Source organism: Petromyzon marinus, chromosome 2 (genome assembly GCF_048934315.1).
Source record: "Petromyzon marinus isolate PM22_M1 ecotype Great Lakes invasive population chromosome 2, UKy_Petmar_22M1.pri1.0, whole genome shotgun sequence".
NCBI lineage: Eukaryota > Metazoa > Chordata > Hyperoartia > Petromyzontiformes > Petromyzontidae > Petromyzon > Petromyzon marinus.
The window spans coordinates 7,261,417-7,283,513 of NC_133668.1; the positions used below are offsets into that span (position 1 = coordinate 7,261,417).

Here is a 22,097-nt window from a genome sequence, read left to right on the forward strand (position 1 = left end):
CGCTATCAGATTGGGAGAAGATGACATCAGCTGGCAAAGGACTGCACCGAGTCATAAGAGTGTGAAGATTTAAATTGAAATCATCCTTGTATTCACTGTTAAGCAGAGTTAAGACTGTGACCAAACCACCCGGTATTGTGCCCAATCTCATCAGATCTTCGCAGCTATACAGTATTGCTCCTGGACAGGGCATGGATGGGTGACCACCATGGATAAAATAAGTGTTGTAGGCTTCTGTGGGGTTACATTGTTGGCAGGGAGCTGTGCAACGAAATTCATTGTTGTACTGTATTATATTTCAGCAACTATGCTCACCCACCTTCACCAACCTGCGTTGACCAGAATAGTGAAGTATGGCGAAATAACCAGTACGACCCACATGGTGTAGGGAGGCCCGCAACCAGTAGCGGATTTACAAAACGGGTTGTATATGTCAAAGGATGTGCATCATCCTGTTTTACGAGTGAACGAGGCCACCTGATGCCCGGTTCTCTCCCAAAACTGCCTACCGGACTTGATCTGCTGGCAGGCGAAATTAATCGGTGCCACGTCCTATCGCACCCGCACTCGGGTGTAAACATTAAAAAACCCAACTGTCCTCTCTGTAAGTGTCCCTACGTAAAGGATCTACCCCTAAAGTTCGTGGCTCTTTGTAATTAAACAAAAAGCAGCCATCATGGAAGGAGACAAACTGTCGTTGACATGAAACGTTACAGAATCACAAGCCTGCCGCTGCAGGTTGGTACGATAGGGGGCAAAGATAAAGGGAACAATGCTGGGGAGTAAAATTTAAATAATTGACAAATCAAATTTTAGAGAAAGAGACTAATTAAATCTTGACTTAAAGCCTTCATGACTGCAGGGATTCATATTCTTGGGTCTTTCGTTAAAGTCACGTAGATAGGTTCAAAGAAAATAACAAAAAACTACGACGTTTCGATCGCAACACAAGCGGACGTCTTCAGGAAAAGTGGGGTTAGCTTCCAAGGCAAACTGTTTATAAAGGTTTGAAATGGGCATAGCCAAAATGTCAGCAGCCAATGATAATGCAAGTGGTGGGCAGCCAACCCACCGGTGGTTGGTTTTCCAACAAATGGCTGCCAGGTATAAATTAGCATGTTAATGCGAGATCGGCGAGCGGCCTCCACGGCGAAGTGACTGAAAGTGCAAGGTTTGAAATGGGCGTAAAGCACAACTAACATCGGAAGGTGGTAGGATGGGAACATCATAGCCAGTTATGACTTAAACTGGTTGATAACGTCCTTCCAATTATTGCTCAGTGTGTACCCATCTTCTCGGTTGAAATTGTCTGTCTATATATATGGATGGCTTCATGAACGAATCTGTTTATAGCCAGTGGGCTTGCAAAGTACCTTCGTCTTAGAGAAATCAATTTCGTGTGAGCCCACCACATTAACCCAATGATCAGCCACAGCCGAATTATTGGTCCTACCGTGTTCCAGATCTGCCTTATGTACACGAACACGGTCCGAGACGTGTCGCTTAGTTTCCCCAATGTAACTAATGCCGCTGACACAGCTTAGTTTGTAGACGCCGGGGTATTTCATGTCAGGGATCACATCCTTCACAGATGGAATCAGATCACGAATTTTGTGTACTGTGTTAAATCGAACCTGGATCTTGTATTTGCTCATGATTTTGGAAATCTTTTTCGTGACCCCTGTTCTGTATGGCAAGGTGATGGTTTTGATTGAGTCCTCAGATGGTTCTTTCCCAACGGTTGGGGTGATAGCTTTACGGATTGTGCAGTCTGAATATCCATTCATCTTGAGAGCTTGGTGTACATGTTCCAGTTCACTCGCTAGGCGATGACAGTTGGAAATACATGGAGCTCTATGGTGTAGAGTTTTGATGAGGGAACTCTCAATCTAGATTTGAAGTTTGTGACTGCAGGGATCACATGGTCTAAAATCGGTTCTAGCCACTTAACACATCCCAGTTGATATAATTGCCCAGGTCGACGTAGCCCTTCAGGGTTTTGGACACATTACTGCAGACGTGGCATGATCGGAAATCGCTGCAATCCTCAAAAACGCTAAGACACCTATTAGCAACATCAGTAAAGACGAGCGCTTTGAGCTTTCTCAATTAAAAAAAAAAGAGAGAGATGACATCATCATTCTCTCAGCCGACAAGGGCAATGCCAGTTATAATGGACAAAACCACATACAATAACAAAATTCAGGACCTACTTAATGATGGTAGCTATACCAAAATTAAAAGAAATCACAACAACCGCCTCGTTACGAAAACCAGCAATATCATCACAGAATCGACATCTTTAATCGAACCAACCAAGCGGTTTTCCTTAAAACCCTCTGCTGATAGACCACCCAGATTGTATGGCTTACCCAAAATCCATAAAGGTACACCCCTTCGTCCTATCGTCTCCACCATTGACTCACCCACCTACAAACTGGCCCGATTTCTGTCCGAGACCTTACAACCATTAACTGGTAAGATCACGTCACCTGTACTCAACTCAGCTCACTTGGTATCATTAATTAAGGACATCTGACTATCTCCAGGTGATTTGCTCGTTAGTTACGATGTATCTTTGTTTACCGAAGTTCCTGTGCCTGACACACCATGGCAATCATTGAAGATTTGGTCCAACAAGGACTGAATGCTGATGTACCAGCCCTGGTGAGATACTGCCTCAGGAACACTTACTTCACCTGGAATGGAACATTCTCAAAACAAGTTGAAGGTACCCAATGGTTTCTCCCGTATCTCCAGTGGTAGCCAATGTTTTCATGGAAAAAAATTGAGACAGATGCCATCCAGGCATCCATCCTCCGTCCTTCCTTGTGGAAGAGATACGTAGATGACACATTCATCATCTGGCCACATGGCCAAACCAGCTCTGAACCAATTCCTCAAGCACATCAATTCCATACACCCAGCCATCAAATTCACCATGGAGGTGGAAAAGAATGGCAAGTTACCATTCTTGGATATTTTAATGGAAAAGAGACCAGATGGCTCAATGGGACACTGTCTACAGGAAAGCCACCCATACGGATGCCTACCTAAAAAAACCTGACTCCCACCACCATCCATCCCAGAAAAATTCCCTCATCAAAACTACACCATAGAGCTCAATGTATTTGGGACTGTCATCACCTAGCCAGTGAACTGGAACACGTACACCAAGCTCTCAAGATGAATGGATATTCAGACAACACAATCAGTAAAGCTATCACCCCAACCGTTGGGAAAGAACCATCTGAGGACCCAATCAAAACCATCACCTTGCCATACATAGCAAGGGTCACTAAAAAGATTTCCAAAATCATGAGCAAACACAAGATCTAGGTTCGATTTAACACAGTACACAAAATTCACGATTTGATCCCATCTGTGAAGGATGTGATCCCTGACATGCAATACCCCGACATCTACAAACTAAGCTGTGTCTGCGGCAGTTGTTACATTGGGGAAACTAAGCGACACGTCTCGGACCGTGTTCGTGAACATAAGGCAGATCAGAAACACGGTAGGACCAATACTTCGGCCGTGGCTGATCATCGTTTTAATGCGGTGGGCTCACACGAAATTGATTTCTCTAAGACGAAGGTACTTTGCAAGCCCACTGGCTATCAACAACATTCGTTCATGAAGCCATCCATATATATAGACAGACAACTTCAACCGATAAGATGGGTACACACTGAGCAATCATTGGAAGGACGTTATCAACCAGTTTAAGTCATAACTTGCTATGATGTTCCCATCCAACCACTTTCCGATGTTAGTTGTGCTTTACGCCCATTTCAAATTTGCACTCTCAGTCACTTCGCCGTGGAGGCCCGCTCACAGAACTTAAATTAACATGCTAATTTATACCTGGCAGCCCTTTGATTGGTAGAAAACCAACCAACGTCGTGGTTGCTGCCCACTACTTACATTATCATTGGCTGCTGACATTTGGGCTACGCCCATTTCCAACCTTTATAAACAGTTTGCCTTGGAAGCTAACCCCACTTTTCCTGAAGACGACCGCTTGTGTTGCGATCGAAACGTTGTAGTTTTTGTTATTTTCTTTGAACCTATGTGACTTTACCGAGAGATCCAAGAATAGAGAATAATTAATTTTGTTTGCCGGCACGATCAGTACAAGAGCACAACCTGTCGATATATGCTCAGACAGTAGTTTTAAATGTGTTTTTTTTCCTTGGCAGAAGGATACTAGGGGGATCAGACAAGCAGCACATGCACTATTTAAGCCAGGGCTTGAGGAGTACTGTAATATGATTCCACTTATATAACCCCATCTAGAGACCATCCTAGTCTGTTGGTGTGGGTCAGAATTTCTTAGCACATATCGGATAAACAATTTACCCTTGTGCCACTGAACTTGGCATCATTGCAAAAGATAAACAGAATGGATTTTGGGTTAATCATGAGTTGCTGGTTTAAGAAAATAAGGTTAATGAATTATACCGACTGTTCATGACTAATATCCATATAACATTGCAACATTTAAGCATGTGTCTCTGTGCAGATAAACTGCTCAAACTGCATTTATTAGAATGTAAAACACAACTTCGTAGCCACATTTATGATTTTACCAGAATTGTCCATAAGTTTGTAGGACGATTTTGTGTCAATTCGATAACGTATTGCTGGACCACAGAGAAAGTTCTATTAATCAACAATGGACGTATAACCGTTGATCACATAAGGGACGATTTCTGTCCTGTTTCATTGCACAGCAGGGTCAACCAATCACGACGAGTGAGAGGCCAAGTGAAGTACCGACTCGGAGAAACGAGCAGAGCTACACAACAACTCACACGTGTCCGAGAACGTTGGCGTACAACACCACCACTTGGCAAACACCAGTTTCAGCGCGCGCACTTGTTGCAGAGGAGGTGCTTTCAACGCAGCACGGTGCCGTTTAGGTGACGACGTCCACCTCGCCTGCCCGTCGCACGCAGCTCAGACCATGGCTGCCGTCGGCACGAAAGGCCCATCACCACTGCAGGGGTAAATGCTGTGGATCGGGCGGCACTTAGCGGTCTTCCACGGTGCTCTTCGGATACGGATCTAGGTTTCTAGTTTTTGCCAACCAACAAATGGATGCATTCCTAAAATTCCACCTTGTTCATTTACTAGTGGACTAAAATCAATTGTATAAACTATGAAAACAAAAATTCTTAACGCTAAATGAATGCTAATTTTATATGTGTGTGGATTGAATCAATAGCCATTTAGAAAATACTAAGCCATTCAATGTCATTCACAAATTTAAAAAATAAGGGTATAAGGAACTTGTTTCCAGGATAAACAACTATGAAACAAGGAATTGAAGCTGAAATTCTTAACATATACTTTCCACTACCATTACAAATATTTTACATTTTCATACTGTATTGGTTGGGATGACTCATGGGTATCACTGTAATACATAGAGATGTATGGTTTGCAAAATAAAAAGCTGATTTATAAAACTCCAGGCATTTTCTACACTAACTCTACATTAACATCAAAAGTAATGAAAGCCACAATGTCTAACTCCTGAAAAGCCTTACATTTTGCAAGCCGTTCTTATACTCAATGGCATCAGTGCTTCGAGTCAACTCTGATTAAATAACCAGCTGGCAGGGTGGCGTATCTGTGAGCTGCTGTGGCTGAGAAAGCTGGATGCCTTGGGCGAAATCTGTGGCCAGCTGGTCACCCAGCAGGGTCAAATGGCGCAGGGCATAAGGGCAAATGGTCCAAGAGGAACCCAAGGCCATGTGGATCCTCCATCGCGTATGCAACTAGTGTACTGTACGTGAATTATGCATGTCCCAGTATCAATACAACACAAACATTATGCAGGAATATAATGTACATGTACTAATAATGAATGATATTAAGCGTCTCAGCTGAAAACTTTGCCATTCTAATTCCCCAGTTATTTTTGTTATATAACCACTGAAAAAGGATGCCGATCTAAATAATTAAGTGCCTATGACCACAGAAATACCTCTTAGAGTGGACTAAGATAATCTGACAAAAGCAAGCATTCATCATGAGCAATTTATGTATTTATGAATTGGCAGCAGTTATGAAATGTAAAAATTGTTTGGGTACCCAATGACCTACTCTTGCAAGTATTCCCCATGGATGTTTTCATTTTATAATACACAGCAATTGGTAGAGACCAATTGGTAAAGTTTATAAAATGTAACTTTATGCAAATTTTCTACTCAGAAAAATGCAGCAATTTCGGTATCTTTCTAAGAAATGCCTCTCACTTGCTGGTTCCCAGTAATTAAAGTATGCTGTACACTGTGCTTTTAGAGACTGTTGTTGAATGAATCTCAACACCACTGCGAATTGCACGCACGTCTCACGATTCCACACCACGTGTAAACAGATGACTGACACAGGAAGGCGGAAGGCATATACGTTAGAGCAAAGTAGAATCCAATACATGGCTTTTGCTGTGGAAAACCTTGCCCCCACTGAGCACATTTTTTTTTCATCACGAATTTGTAAAGACTAAAATAAATGCCTCAACTCTCCTCAATGTGGTTAGTCGAGTTAACTTTTTGTAAATGCAGTACAGAACACCCATATATTAGTCACACAATCGACCGTTAACCTGGCGAATATGCATTTACAGAGACTGCAATGATGGCTGAAACCCCTAGAGTAAATGTAATTATCCCTGCAGGATATTAGTGGGGGTTACCTTTAGCAAGAACACATAGTAATTGTCAGGTAAATTAGCCAACCTTGCATTGATTATACATGCCAATCATCAACCCCCACCCCTCCCTACTGGCATTCTAATAGCCGTTTGAAAGCCAGATGTTGAGTCACCTTGTGCAAAAGAACAACTGCCGCTGGGGGTGCTCCTTTGAAATGTTTAAATGAGAAGTGATGTATGGTGCCAAGATGCATCGAACCATTATTCTCACAATTTACAGTTCATTCCTTTCCATATATTTTCAGTTTTATCACAAATAGTAATTGTGTAGGAAAGTGGCCTCTTTTGTTACTAAAGCATTCCAGGTACGACTCTACCTTAGCAACCGAATAGTGTGGTCCTAAACAATATTTACTGTCTCGGCACCTTGAGGCAAGGTGGATCATTGCCCTGCAGACAACAGCTAATTACGAAGTTGAATCTGCATCCTCGCTAATTGGAGACTTTAGAGAACACCACTGCAGGAAATACCTACCCGTCGTGAGTAATTTCAACCAATGTATGTTTCTGCCTCCATTCACAACGTGACTTACTCACGCTCACGAGTATTCACTCGGAAGGACGTCTCACCTGTAATACAATGGGAGTAGGACTACACTGTATAATGATATTTGCCACACTTCAGCAACACGTCATATAATGGCGTTCAAATTGTGTGCAAGCACCAGCAATAATGAAAAGTGCATTACTGGAGGTGATGGCAGTGTGAAAATTGGCTGTACACAACAACTCAGCTATGCAACGAAGTTTGGTGTCACAATGCATCTGTTACTAAAAAAAAAATCAAATCACGACTGCAGTTAAACAATACAATGTTTGAAGCATTACACCGCTTGAATTTAATAATACACTGTTTCAAGTTAATGCTTTCAACAACTCTTGAATTATTGAAAACTAAATCTGCAACAAGGGCAGTGACAGCCATGGAAAAGGGGGTCTCTGAATGAACTTCAGAGTATGCAGAATATCCCTTTTATACTGCATGAAATCTGTCTGTCAAAAATATTTTCAGCACCCCAACTTTACATTCTTATTACTAATATATACATTCCTTCATCTGTAAAGAATACAATGTTAAAAGACCGAAGTTCATAAAAATAGGCACATAATAGCCTTTAAAATGACTAATGTGCCAGATGCCAAATCATTTCGCTGTGGCCTTTTAAATGTTATTATCTTGCAAAATATTAACTTGATGTTATAGCATCTCATAACATTTTCAGGAACGAAGTAGAAAACTTACTACAATATATTGGCAGCTGCAGGGAGGCTATGTCATTGTTCTTGATGTGAGCTGGAGGGGATCCCCCTAACCATATATAATGCAATATGATGTTGATGTAAATAAGGACACCCATCAAAGCTACTGCTTCAGCATACCACTGTCAAAAGGAAAATGTACATAACAAAATGCTCATTCTCATGTAGCTAATTAATTTATGTCTTACACTAAAACGTGAAACGAATGATAAAACACAAGTCATTACAGCACAATTAATATTTTACGGCTTTGCTAGTTATTGTCGAGGTCAAATGTTGCTTTCATCAAATAGCAATACACCTCATGTGTTATGTTCTGACTGACCTAAAAGTCAAGCAAGAAATACTTTCCAAATGCGTTCCTAAGCAAGGCAAGTAGAATAACCTTATTCTTGGTTCTTTTGGTAAAGTCACGTTTAAGGGAAACAATAAAATATATATAAAATACAATTCAATTCTCACGACGTTTCGACTGCAACACAAGCAGTCATCATCAGGTGTGAAAACACAAGCAGTCACCTGATGATGACTGCTTGTGTTGCAGTCAAAATGTCGTGAGAATTTTATTGTTATATATTTTATTGTTTCCCTTCAACGTGACTTTACCGAAAGAACCAAGAATATGAATCACTGCAGTCACGAAAGCTTTAAATCAAAATAGAATAACCTTTTAATGGCTATTTGCAAAGTTAGACACAACTTAATCAAAACATGTTTTAAAACCATAAGAGAGACGTGAACACCGATTAAATGACGAACCTATATTCAGTTGACAAGCACACCCCATGTTGAATCGGTTGGCAGGTGTCACAAAGACTTAAAAAAAATACTGGCTATGAAGTTTCAATTTTAGAAATGTCATGTCACTACCACACGTGCCCATAGCCTGCCACATGCCTACAGTCACTATACATGCTCATGGATGCACTGAAACACATGTCCAAAGCCAGTGGTGTTCAACATCAGACCTGATCATTTTACTTTAAAATATTCCTGATTGGAAAAACAGAATTATGTTACACCTGTGAACTTTACCACATGGTATAAATAACAATGCTTAAAACACGTTTTTAAGTATTGACCATCTTCATAGATCTCAATTTTAATGCACACAATAAAACATCATAGATTTTAAAATTATGATATAGAACATTAAGTTAAAAGCATTTCTACCATCACACTGCGATTAACTTTTGTACGCCAGCTAACATGAAAGCCACAAAATGATGTGTCATGCAAATGTTTTTTATACGTTGGAGGCAAACTCAAAATATAACACGCACACAGGCTACAGAGCACAGTGCAGTAGATCACCACAATATTATTAACGCGGCTCTTTACTCACCTGTTTGTAATGCTATCTGTGGAAGCCAGTCCATAGATGTCAAACTGCTTTCAAGTTCTGACGCCATTTCTCCGCTTTAATGGAGAAAAAAAATCCTTTAAAAAAACGACAGCACGCAACACACGATGAGGATTAATGATATATATTTTTTAAAACTAGGAATAACTTAACACACAAACACACACGTCACCAACACCGTCACTGCCGCTGTTCACATACGCGTGGGTGCAAAACCTGTGGGTGAATTTCAAGGAGCTCGGCGTGCAAAAGCTCACTTCTTATTCCGAACGCATGTGCGCGCGCCGCCTCTGCTGTACATTCCGCACAATGCGCGCACACACACACACCATGTTGTCGGCACAATTAGCCAGGCGGCATGGCCAGCGAGATTCTCCCTGTCTCCGCCGCAACCGGAGCCGGCTTTCGACCGCCGACCACGCTGTCGACGCCGCGTGTTCTCAAACCACCACCACCACCCCCCTTCCTCCTCCTCCTCCACCGGAGGGGCAGCGGCAGGGGTGGGTGACAAGAGCTCTCGCCCAGAGCAATTAAGAGCGATATCCACCAACCAAAAGCATCGATTCTGAATTTCGGTATCGCAGTGACAACTCAGGTACTTCCAATCGTCACCATAATCATGGCTTCACAGATTGGCGCGCCACGCGATTTAAAGAAAAAAAAATCCCAAGTACATTGATTGACCTAACGGCGTGCGGCGCGCGTGCGTGTGTGTTGTGTATAGGGAGGGAAAACGGTATTTATAATGTTAAAGCACGGTACACACACACACACAGCCCCGTCCACCACGTCCTCGTTTACCGATCCTTTTTGTTTTCCCTCCTCACCTAAAATTTTCACCGCGCGTGGATATGCAAACGCACCGACGGATTCCGCGCGTGACGTCGGGACGCCCTTTAAGCGGCGCAAGCAAGCGGCCCGGGCTCGCCTCTCTCATTAAATCTTAACAAGAGAATATGATTAAATGTTAACAAGAGAACATGAACGCGCCTGCCGTCAGCAACAGCGGCGGCGTGCAACGCAACGCGCCGCGTGAACACGCGTGCCGCCCCATGTGCGCGTGCGACGCCGTCCCCCGCACATTCCTGCAAAACACGGAATCAAAATAAAACGGCAAGAACAACCACTACCACCACGACGACGACGATGACAGCAGCGACAGTGACAGCAGCAGTGACAGCCCCGATCTCCCAGCGCGGCACACGCCCAGCCGAGGCGACGCTTCTTACCGCCAACCATCGCAATGTCACCACACATCGAGAAACGCCCGAGAGAGAGAGAATGACGATTCGAGTTCGGCACGAGCGCCGCCGCCGGTGGTGTTGGGTGTGAAGAGAGCGATTTAACCCACGGCCCCGCACCCACCGCTTCCCGAGACAAGAGCCTCCCGTCTCGCCTGAGCTCGCATGGGCAGCGAGAGGGCAGCGAGAGGGGGGGGGAGGGAGGGGGGGCGCCTTTGCCCGTGGGCCCAGCGACGCGGCGCGGCGCGGCCTACCTCGGGGCACTTTGTCCCGCCTCGCGCGGCGCACTCGCACGGCCGAACCGAGACGGGGTAGGCGTCCGGCGAAGGCGGCAGCGGGGAGGCAGCGCGGAGCTCGGCTCGGTGGAGGAGGCCGCGGGGAAGCTCGGCGGGGGAGCGCGGAGAGGCGGAGAGGCGGAGCGCGGCGGCGGCGGCCTAGGCGAGGCGACTCGCCGCCATGTTGATTCCTCGCGCCTCCTCACCGCCGTCGCGTCTCCCTCCGCCAGCGCTCTCTCTCTCACTCACACCCACTCACTCACTCGACATTCTTTTTTTACTTTATTCCCTTTCAAATTGTTGGGGGAGGTATTTTCTTTCTCTCTCTTCTTCAATCTGCGTGCCGCACACGCGGCCTCGTTGACGTCTTGGGTTTGCGATGATTGTGTCCGTGTTTTGTTACCTTGGCGGGGGCTTAGCCGAGTGTATTGCATAATGTGATGTGGGCAGGGGGATGCCGGTACTACTTTAGTGCGAATCCTTGCGCGGTGTGAGGCTCTCTCCGCCCCGCGCACAGCCAACAGCAGCAGCAGCAAGCAACAGCTCCTCATCATTAATCTCCTCAGCATCATCATTAGCGCATCATCATTATCATCATCATCAAGCTCCTCCGCATCATCAGCACTGCCAATATAATTCTGATGATCACCTCCACCATTAGCATCATCATCAAATACATCAGCAGTAACAGCATCACCTCCACACCACCGACAATCATAATCACCACTTGCAGCACCCTCATTATAATCAGCAGCAGCAGCAGTACCAACAGCTGCAGTGAAATCGTTACAAGGAGCACCCATCATCACGATCGTCATCAGCAGCACGATATTCATTAGCAACATAACCTCCTCCTCCACCACAATCAACACCGCCACCATCATAATAATCACTCGCAGGAGCATCGTCATTAGTAGCAGCAGCAGCACCCTGCGCATAACCTCCATCATCATCATACCACCATTATAATACTACCGTCGTAATTATCAATACCATGGTCACCAGCAGTGTCATCACCATAATTGACCACAATCATCAAGCAACATCGCCGCCACGTCAAATAAATATGCGGCGTTCGCAAGACAATTGTCCTCCCCCCTCCTCTCAAGTAACCGGCACTCGCCCCCCGCCCCTTCTGCGTGTCTGAAGCGGCCAGCGGTGCCAATTAACAAATTACAGCGGCCATAGGAAGACACGAGGCATGAAATCCCACGCGTTCCATCACCACTGCCACCACTGCCACCACCACCACTGCCGCCACCACCATCACCACCGCCACCACCACCGCCACTGCCACCACCATCACCGCCACCACCATCACCACTGCCACCACCGCCACCACCGCCGAACGATAAATTCCACCACCCCACCCCCGAGCCTCATAACCCAGCTCGCGACAGCAAATTATACGGAAGGTAATGTCACTTAAAGATGACAACGTAGATGGCACTTGCAGGATATATTTACATAGTTTATCATGAATAAGGATTTTACTTAAAGCATTCGTGACGGCAGGAATTGACACCCTTTGTTTTTATTTTTCCGGTAAAGTCACGTAGATGAAAGAAAAATACGTTTAAAAAATCACGACGTTTCCATCGTAACGCAAGCAATCGTCTTCAGGTGACAAAAATACAGCAGGCGGACTGCTGAGGCAGGAAGAAATATAGCGAGAGAGCTGCTGCAGGCCAGAGGTTATATAGGTTTGATGATGGGTACAACCCAAGGGTAAGTGGGCAGGGCTGGAGATGGAATTTGCAAGTAAATGTAAGATCGCATAGCCAGATATACCTCGGCCACTGTATTGCTGGAGGTTAGCATGTTAATCTGTTAATGTAACCCCACGAATACGGTGCTGGAGAAGCCTTTGTATTGCTCGAGATTCGAGATTAGCGTGTCAATGTGAGACGGCTCCCGCAGCAGCGGCTGTGTTAATGAAAGAGACATTCAGCCTATTAAACAACGAGCGTCACCGCCGCATCGAGGAAAACGGAGCAGCAGCTTTGTTAGTGAGACATTTAGCCTGTTAATGTAAAGACATTTAACAAGGTAATGTAATATTCTTGGTTCTTTCGAAAGAACCAAGAATATGAATCCCTGCAGTCACGAAAGCTTTAAATAAAAAAAGGTAATTAACTCAGTCGGAAATAAAAGCTAACATTGGCAGGTAGGATGGAAGCATCAGAGCAAGTTATGACTTTACCTGGTTAATAACGTCCTTCCAATGATTGCTCAGTTTGTACCCATCTTCTCGGTTGAATTTGTATCCGTGTTTATATATCTGGATGGCTTCATGAGCAAATCTTTGTTGATAGCCAGTGAGTTTGCATAGTACCTTCGTCTTGGAGAAATAAATTTAGTGTGTGCCCACAGCGTTAAAACAATGATTAGCCACGGCAGAGGTATTGGTCCTACCGTGTTTCAGATCCGCCTTGTGTTCGCGAACATGGTCCGAGACATGTTGCTTAGATTCCCCAATGTAGCCACAGGTACAACTCATTTTGTAGATGCCGGGGTATTGCATGTCAGGGATCACATCCTTCACAGACGGGATCAGATCACGAATTGGTGACCCCTGCTGTGTATGGCAAGGTTATGGTTTTGATTGGGTCCTCAGGTGGTTCTCTCCCAACGGTTGGGGTGACAGCTTTACGGATTGTGCAATCCAAATATCCATTCATCTTGAGGGCTTGGTGTACATGTTCCAGTTCACTGGCTAGGTGATGACAGTCAGAAATACATTTAGCTCTATGGTGTAGTTTTGATGAGGGAATTTTTCTGGGATGGATGGTGGTGGGAGTCAGGTTTTTTTTAGGTAGGCATCCGTATGGGTGGCTTTCCTGTAGACGGTGTCCCATTGAGCCATCTGGTCTCTTTTCCATTAAAACATCCAAGAATGGTAACTTGCCATCCCTTTCCACCTCCATGGTGAATTTGATGGCTGGGTGTATGGAATTGATGTGGTGGTTGAAGAATTGGTTCAGAGCTGGCAGGCCATGTGGCCAGATGACGAACATGTCATCTACGTAGCTCTTCCACTTGAAAGAACGTAGGATGGTTGCCTGGATGGCATCTCAATTTTTTTCCATGAAAACATTGGCTACCACTGGAGATGAGGGAGAACCCATAGGGGTACCTTCCACTTGTTTGTAGAATGTTCCATTCCAGGTGAAATAAGTGTTGGTGAGGCAGTGTCTCACCAGGGCAGGTACATCAGCATTCAGTCTTTGTTGGACCAAATCGTCAATTATTGCAATTTTGTGTCAGGCACAGGAACTTTGGTAAACAAAGATACATCGTAACTAACGAGCAAATCACCTGGAGATAGATGTCTTTAATTAGAGATACCAAGTGAGCTGAATTAATTAGCTGAGATGGTCTTGCCAGTGAATGGCAACAAGGTCTGACAGAAATCGGGCCAGTTTGTAGGTGGGTGAGTCAATAGGACAGAGTGGTGTTCCTTCTATTGTTTGTTGGTAAGCCATACAATCTGGGTGGTCTTGCAGCAGATGGTTTGAGATAACCGCTTGGTTGGTTCGATTAAAGATGTCGAATCAGTGAAGATTGTTGGTTTTCGTAACAAGGTGGTTGGTAAGATCTCTTGATTTTAGTATAGCTGCCATCATTAAGTAGGTCCTGAATTGTGTTACTATATGTGGTTTTATCCATGATGACAGTGGCATTGCTCTTGTCAGCTGAGAGGATGACTATGTCATCTCTCTTTTTCAGTTGAGAAAGCTCAAAGCGCTCATCCTTGCTGATGTTGCTAATGGGTTTCTTAGCGTGTTTAGGATTCCAGTGATTTCCGATCTCGCCACGTCTGCAGGAATGTGTCCCAAACCTTTAAAGGCTACGTCGACCTGGGTAATGATATCAACTGGGACATGTTTAGGGGTGACTGTGAAATTAAAATCTTGAGCTAGTACCGATTTTAGGCTGTCAGAAATTGGGCTGTTACTCCAATTGATAACAATCTTATCAACGTCTAACTTTTTAATGTGTGGCTCTGGCTTCTTCTTAGACAGGAGGCTGAATTTGGAAATCAGTTTCTCTTTGCATTTAGCCGACATCAAGGCGGCTAAAGAGGCTGTCATGTTATCTACAGTGAGGGAAAAAAGTATTTGATCCCCTGCTGATTTTGTACGTTTGCCCACTGACAAGGAAATGATCAGTCTATAATTTTAATGGTAGGTTTATTTGAACAGTGAGAGACAGAATAACAACAATAAAATCCAGAAAAACGCATGTCAAAAATGTTATAAATTGATTTGCATTTAATGAGGAAAATAAGTATTTGACCCCCTCTCAATCAGAAAGATTTCTGGCTCCCAGGTCTTTTATACAGGTAACGAGCTGAGATTAGGAGCACTCTTAAAGGGAGTGCTCATAATCTCAGCTTGTTACCTGTATAAAAGACACCTGTCCACAGAAGCAATCAATTAATTTTCAAAACTCTCCACCATGGCCAAGACCAAAGAGCTCTCCAAGGATGTCTGGGACAAGATTGTAGACCTACAAAAGGCTGGAATGGGCTACAAGACCATTGCCAAACAGCTTGGTGAGAAGTTGGTGCGATTATTCGCAAATGGAAGAAACACAAAAGAACTGTCAATCTCCCTCGGCCTGGGGCTCCATGCAAGATCTCACCTCGTGGAGTTGGAATGATCATGAGAACGGTGAGGAATCAGCCCAGAACTACACGGGAGGATCTTGTCAATGATCAAGGCAGCTGGAACCATAGTCACCAAGAAAACAATTGGTAACACACTACGCCATGAAGGACTGAAATCCTGCAGCACCCACAAGGTCCCCCTGCTCAAGAAAGCACATACATGCCCGTCTGAAGTTTGCCAATGACCATCGGAAATATTCAGAGGATAACTGGGCTGAAGTGTTGTGGTCAGATGAGACCATAATGGAGCTCTTTGGCATCAACTCAACTCACCGTGTTTGGAGGAGGAGGAATGCTGCATATGACTCCAAGAACATATCCCCACCGTCAAACATGGAGGTGGAAACATTATGCTTTGGGGGTGTTTTCTGCTAAGGGGACAGGACAACTTCACCGCATCAAAGGGACGATGGACAGGGTCATGTACTATCAAATCTTGGGTGAGAACCTCCTTCCCTCAGCCAGGGCATTAAAAATTGGTCGTGGATGGGTATTCCAGCATGACAATGACCCAAAACACACGGCCAAGGCAACAAAGGAGTGGCTCAAGAAGAAGCACACCAAGATCCTGGAGTGGCCTAGCCAGTCTCCAGACCTTAATCCCATAGAAAATCTGTGGAGGGAGCTGAAGGTTCGAGTTGCCAAACGTCAGCCTCGAAACCTTAATGACTTGGAGAAGATCTGCAAAGAGGAGTGGGACAAAATCCCTCCTGAGATGTGTGCAAACCTGGTGGCCAACTACAATAAACGTCTGACCTCTGATTGCCAACAAGGGTTTTGCAGAGGGATCAAATACTTATTTCCCTCATAATGCAAATCAATTATAACATTTTTGACATGCGTTTTTCTGGATTTTTGCTGTTATTCTTTCTCACTGTTCAAATAAACCTACCATTAAAATTATAGACCGATCGTTTTTTTGTCAGTGGGCAAACGTACAAAATCAGCAGGGGATCAAATACTTTTTTTCCCCTCACTGTACATGGTCCCAATCAGATGTAGACACTTTTTGATCATTGATTTACTGCTGTGGGCACACATGAAATTGTTTTTTCCAAGACGAAAGTACCATGCAAACCCATTAGCTATCAATAAAGAATTGTTCATGAAGCCATCCAGATATATCAACAAACACAATTTAAACCGAGAGGATGGGTGCAAACTGAGCAATCATTGAAAGGATGTTATTAACCAGGTAAAGTCATAACTCGCTGTGATGCTTCCATCCTACCTGCCAATGTTAGCAGTTATTTCTGACCGAGTTACATTACCTTGTTTAATGTATTTACAGTAACAAGCTAAATGTCTAACATAGCTGCTGCTCCCTTTTCCTCGATGCGACGGTGACGCTCGTTGTTTAATAGGCCGAATGTCTCTCTCATTAACACAGCCACTGCTGCGGGAGCCGTCTCACATTGACACGTTAATCTCTGATCTCGAGCAATACAAAGGCTTCTTCAGCACCGTAACCGTGGGGTTACATTAACAGATTAACATGCTAATCTCTAGCAATACAATGGCCGAGGTATATCTAGCTATGCGATCTTACATTTACTTGCAAATTCCATCTCTAACCCCACTCACTTGCCCTTGGGTTGTACCCATCTCAAACCTATATAACCTCTGGCTACAGTAGCTCTCGCTACATTTCTTCCTGCCTCAGCAGTCCGCTTGCTGTATTTTTTCACCTGAAGACGATTGCTTGTTTTGCAATGGAAACGTGATTTTTATTTTTCTATCTACATGACTTTACCGAAAAACCCAAAAACTATTGATAAGGATGTTGTTGGAAGGATTTACTTCAGCCAGTGTTGTGCAGACAATACAATTGTACTCATCAACCATGGTATATCTACAGCTGGATGAAGACCTTTCCCAAGCCGTTGTCAACTCACTGTTTCGCGATGCAGCAATGCACCTCACTTATTCGCCGATTGAATTGCTACATCTCCGCGTCGGTCGTGCTCTGTCTTGGTTGTCTTGCAATTATTTTCAACTACCGTACCAGCCATTATCGCTCTGTAGTACTAGTGCATTTTCCAGAAATATAACTAAAAACATGCAGTCGTTTACTACAGTATACTTGAGTATTCGATGTGAACGTTTGGAATTCTCAGCCCTATGTAATCTCAATTGTTTACAGTGAACCACTTTACGACTATCTTTTACCATTAGAACACGCGTTCTGTCAAAACGAGGGAAAGAGAGGATCTGTGAGAATTATAATTAAGATATCACCAGACGCCTCAATATTAGGAGGTGTGAGTGAATATTGATGACTAACGCCAGCCAATGTCTCCTTCACATATATATGTCTCTTCACATGAAAAATAAATTATCTTAACCCATTAGCCGCACAAGAAAACTTGTCTTGAATCAATGTTACTGAATTATGCTCTCCCTCAAATGGTCGTGTGGCTGTTGCGTATTAAAGATATAATACTGTATTATGTAAGAATCTAACGGTTTGTTTAAAATCTAGGAGTTTAGAGTGGCCTCATGGCCATCAAACTCCCATTCTAAGAACGAAATTCTTCAGTGATGTTGGTCTTTTGGCAGTGACGCACGAGCACAATTAACAAAACTCAACGCATTCGTCAATAAATGTGGCCTTAAAGGAAACAATGTAACAAAGTTTTGGGCAACGGTCATTCGAAGCACATTCGTTCTAATAACCATATACATTTGAACGACAGAGGTGAGAGACTGTCTGAGAGTTTGTAGCCAGAAAGGACATGGAAATCAAAACGATACGGTATTTGCAACATAGCAGTTATATAATTTTTTTCTCATTAGAGCACCATCTAGTTCAGGACTTTTCAAAATTATAGCGCTTTGTCGTTAAATATTACACTTAAAGCAATGTTGGAAATGTTACGGTTTTACTTTAAATGCCACCTCCAAAATGAGTCATTTAAAATATCTATATTTAGTTGATATACAACTTATTCACGTGGCACACCAAGGGAAGGGGAGGTCAAGACAGACATACAGGGCACGGGCTCAAGGTGAGCAGCTGGAATAAAGAATGAGTGGCGGTGCAGGAAGGGAAGGTGGGGGAGAAGTAATGACCAGGTCAAGATATCGGGGATGAGAGAGGAGGGAAGACGGGGAGAGAGAAGGAGCAAACGAGGGGCAGGGAGCAGCGTCTGTTTCGACAGGGGGCAGCATGGCGAATGGAGGGATTCAGTGGATGTGGCCACACGGAAGTCGGGTGATTTAAAAGAGGGTTGAGCTGATTTAGAGATAGATTTTAATCGTTCTACCACGAAAGGAGTCGAGTTAACGTGCAGAACTGGCCGACGGTGACATAGACAATGAATGCCAGTTAGGTCTTGTTTTAATTTGAAATTGCTTACTGCAGATTAATGGTTGTGAAGCAGAACTTGTCAGTGCAGGCAGCTGTGGTGCCGTGTATTCTCACCACATGCATGGGTTCCTACGCTTCATTAAGTCAAAATAAATGTCTTAATCTAGATTCGAAGCTTTCGTGACTGCAGGAATCCATAATCTGCTTTCGGTAGTCACGTAGGTATTAAATAAAACATAAATCAACGTTTCGATTGCAACACAAGCAAGCATCATCGGGTGGGAAAACCACAGCAATATATTTTTTTGCCGAAATGGGAGAGAGATGCCGTGGTAAGAGGTTATATAGGTAAGAGGGGGGGGAGGAGCTAGGGAGGGGGGGTAGGGGGAGGGGAGCGTTTCGTGGACGCTAGGAGAGGGACGTGAAGCTGGACGGGGGGGAGTGGGCGGGGCTGGAAGTGGGCGGGGCTGAGAGCTGGGGATGCGCGGGGGGGAGATGCAACAATGCCAATGCAGCACCAATGCCAATGCAGCAACAATGCCATTGCAGCAACAATGCCAAACGCTGGGGATGCAATTAACGCGGCAAAATAGACTAGTGCCCGGCAAATGATGGAACAACCATGCACAGCTAAGGTTTTACCTGGTTAATAACATCCTTCCAATGATTGTTCAATTTGTATCCATCTTCTCGGTTGAAGTTATGTCTATGTTTATATATCTAGATGGCTTCATGGACAAACCTTTGATAGTAGCCCGAAAGTTTGCAGAGTACCTTGGTCTCGGAAAAAAAATCATGTATCTTGCCTACAGGGCACTTTCCAATAATACAAGCCACAGTTGACAGGCCGCATGTTGCTAATGATAATCAGAAAGTAGAAACTTAAACATGCTGCTGAAAATCGTTGGTCCACAATGTCCATAGGCTGATAGACCAATCTGGCATTTAACATTTTGTTGTTGAAAGTGAACAGAGTGAACAGAAACACGCACGAGATGTAGCTCAGATGGAGCAAAGACATTCGCTTGTGTGCAGGTGCTAGGTGACTTGTTAGATCGCAGAACCGTGAGAAAATGCAACAGTTTGAGGCCTTCATCTGGCAGTGGGTTGATCAGAGCCGATGATCGAGAAAAATGATCGTCTTGCGTAGCCGCGTTACATTGAACGCAGTCTTTACGTGCAGTCGGTGCTGGAAAACTTGAGAAAGCAGCGAGGTTTTACAAGGTTTCCTTCCTATACCTAATACGTTCAGATTGTACAATACTGTATTGTATTATCCAAGAGGACAGCACATTTCATTATCTTGTACCCCACATGGAATTCAGAAGCGCCACCTGCAGCCTAAAACGCAGGAGGTTGTGGGTTGTCACAGAATTGCAGACAATTTAGAAAAAAAGTTGGGACAGCGACTCAATTTAGTCATCTACCTGAGGATACCAATCTTTTAGTGAAATGTATTCCATGCGTCACACCTTCAACAGTAACCACCGCTTTCCATAGGAAAGCGGTTTGCAACAGTGCACCCATTTGGGACATACTTTAGAGTGTTTTGGTCTATACCCAAAACCCTAGCAAGCATCACTGTGGTTTAAGATGGTGGAGCCCCCGTTTCACACGACGCCCCAAACGACCGCGTGTGGAATATAACAAAGACGACTGCCGGTATACTGCAGATTTAGTGTTTACTTCGAATTTAAATTTTATAGACGTTTTAAATTGTCAAATGGTAACAGGCCTGCTACTTCTCCGGAGGAATGCACACACACACACAATTATATAAACCCAAATAGCCCTTGCAACAGCACAGTCGCACAACAACCCGACGACCACAGCTTCAGATTTCCTTCACCACAAACGCTGGTGGGAGAGAAAGCTGTTGCGCAACCCCTGAAAGGCACACACGAAACAATCACCCGGCTCTGGAACGGACCAAACAAAAACACGTTCCAAGCACCACCTCAGAGGATCACCTCCCTTCCTCCCCGCAAATGTCCCAGCTGTCAACCGCCCCGCAGTCCTCACGAGGAGTTCCCTTCACGGCAGCAGCGTGTGGTTCCCCGTGTGACCCCCACCCTTGGCTCCAGAAACGATAGTTGCAGAGACGACCCACTGGTAAATGGGGACCAGCCATCCAACTGCAGAACCTCAGTTAAATCACGCCCACTGGCCAGCAAGTGGTGATCACTCCCAGGCTGGACTCCAAGGCGATGGTAGCAGTGCTGACCCACCAACACGGCTGGCTCCCGGGCCGTGGACGAGTAGGTGTCTCCCCGTGGCCGGCACAGCCCCATGCCTACCAGCCACAGCTGCCGCACCGAGCAGAATAAAATGCCCGACCCCTTCCCCGGGGTTTCCCGGCGGCGGCGGCGGCGGGGTCTTTTATTGAGTCACACCCTTGTTTTTTTCCCAAATTAATTAGCACGGCGTGCTCATGAGTCCAATCCCTCGTGCTCCTGAGCTGATCTAATCCCACACACACCTGCAACCACTTTCGCACAAAGCCCCCCCCCCTCGCCCCGCGTCCCTCGCTCCTCCTCAATCAAGAGACACCCTGCCACCAAAATTATCGCTCTGACTGCCACACGGTTCTTAGCTAAATGGGCCATACCCAAAACATTTGACTGGTATGAGAAAAGGGAAAGCGCCCGCTCCAGATGGAATAACTGTGGACACCATCAAATTAGTGGGACCAGCTGTTGGATGATAGTTTGCCTGAATGATTCTTAGATGCAATATGAGACAGGAAAATTATATGAATAACTAGCTTTACGACCCGGCTTCACCCGGGACTTGGCTTCACTTGGCTTCACCACACCCGGCCGCCTTTGTCTCCCCAGTGGCGATGTTCACACACCACACCAGTTACTCGTTTGAGGCTGAGTCGACCTAGAGGAGGCCCAGGACCGGTTCAAATAATCGTCACCGGTGGTGGCCGTGAGCGGAAATTGAACTCGGGTCTGTCGGGTTTGTAGCTCAACGCGCTAACCACTACACTACCGCTCCCCACACACACACGCGCACGCGTCCATAGGTACACATACACGCGCTTGCTGCAAACACAACTTTCAGGGTGCGTACGGCAGTAAACGACTCAAATAATAAACCAATGCTGCGCAAAGAACGCCTTAGACCTGCAACACATTTGTATGGCACTTAACTCGCGGAGGGTTGGGGGTGGGGTGCGTGACGTCAGCAGGCACACTTCGTGACGCTTCCGCATGCGGGTGAAATCACAAATGTGACGTCACA

The 22,097-nt window shown here is 44.9% G+C and overlaps 1 protein-coding gene across 4 annotated transcripts in view; it reads right to left on the reverse strand.

The window, feature by feature from the left end:
• FOXJ3 (forkhead box J3) overlaps positions 1-21,172 on the reverse strand; it is a 61,884-nt gene extending 40,712 nt beyond the window's left edge. Inside the window, exons 1-2 of one of the 4 annotated variants that reach the window (XM_076069238.1) lie at positions 21,077-21,172; positions 9,333-9,427 (exon numbers count right to left, since the gene is read on the reverse strand). In XM_076069238.1, the coding sequence (XP_075925353.1) occupies positions 9,333-9,399 (67 nt within the window). In that variant the 5' untranslated portion in view covers positions 9,400-9,427; positions 21,077-21,172. The other 3 variants (XM_032965575.2, XM_076069239.1, XM_076069237.1) reach the window with 3 other exon arrangements.
• Positions 21,173-22,097: the final 925 nt, after the last annotated feature.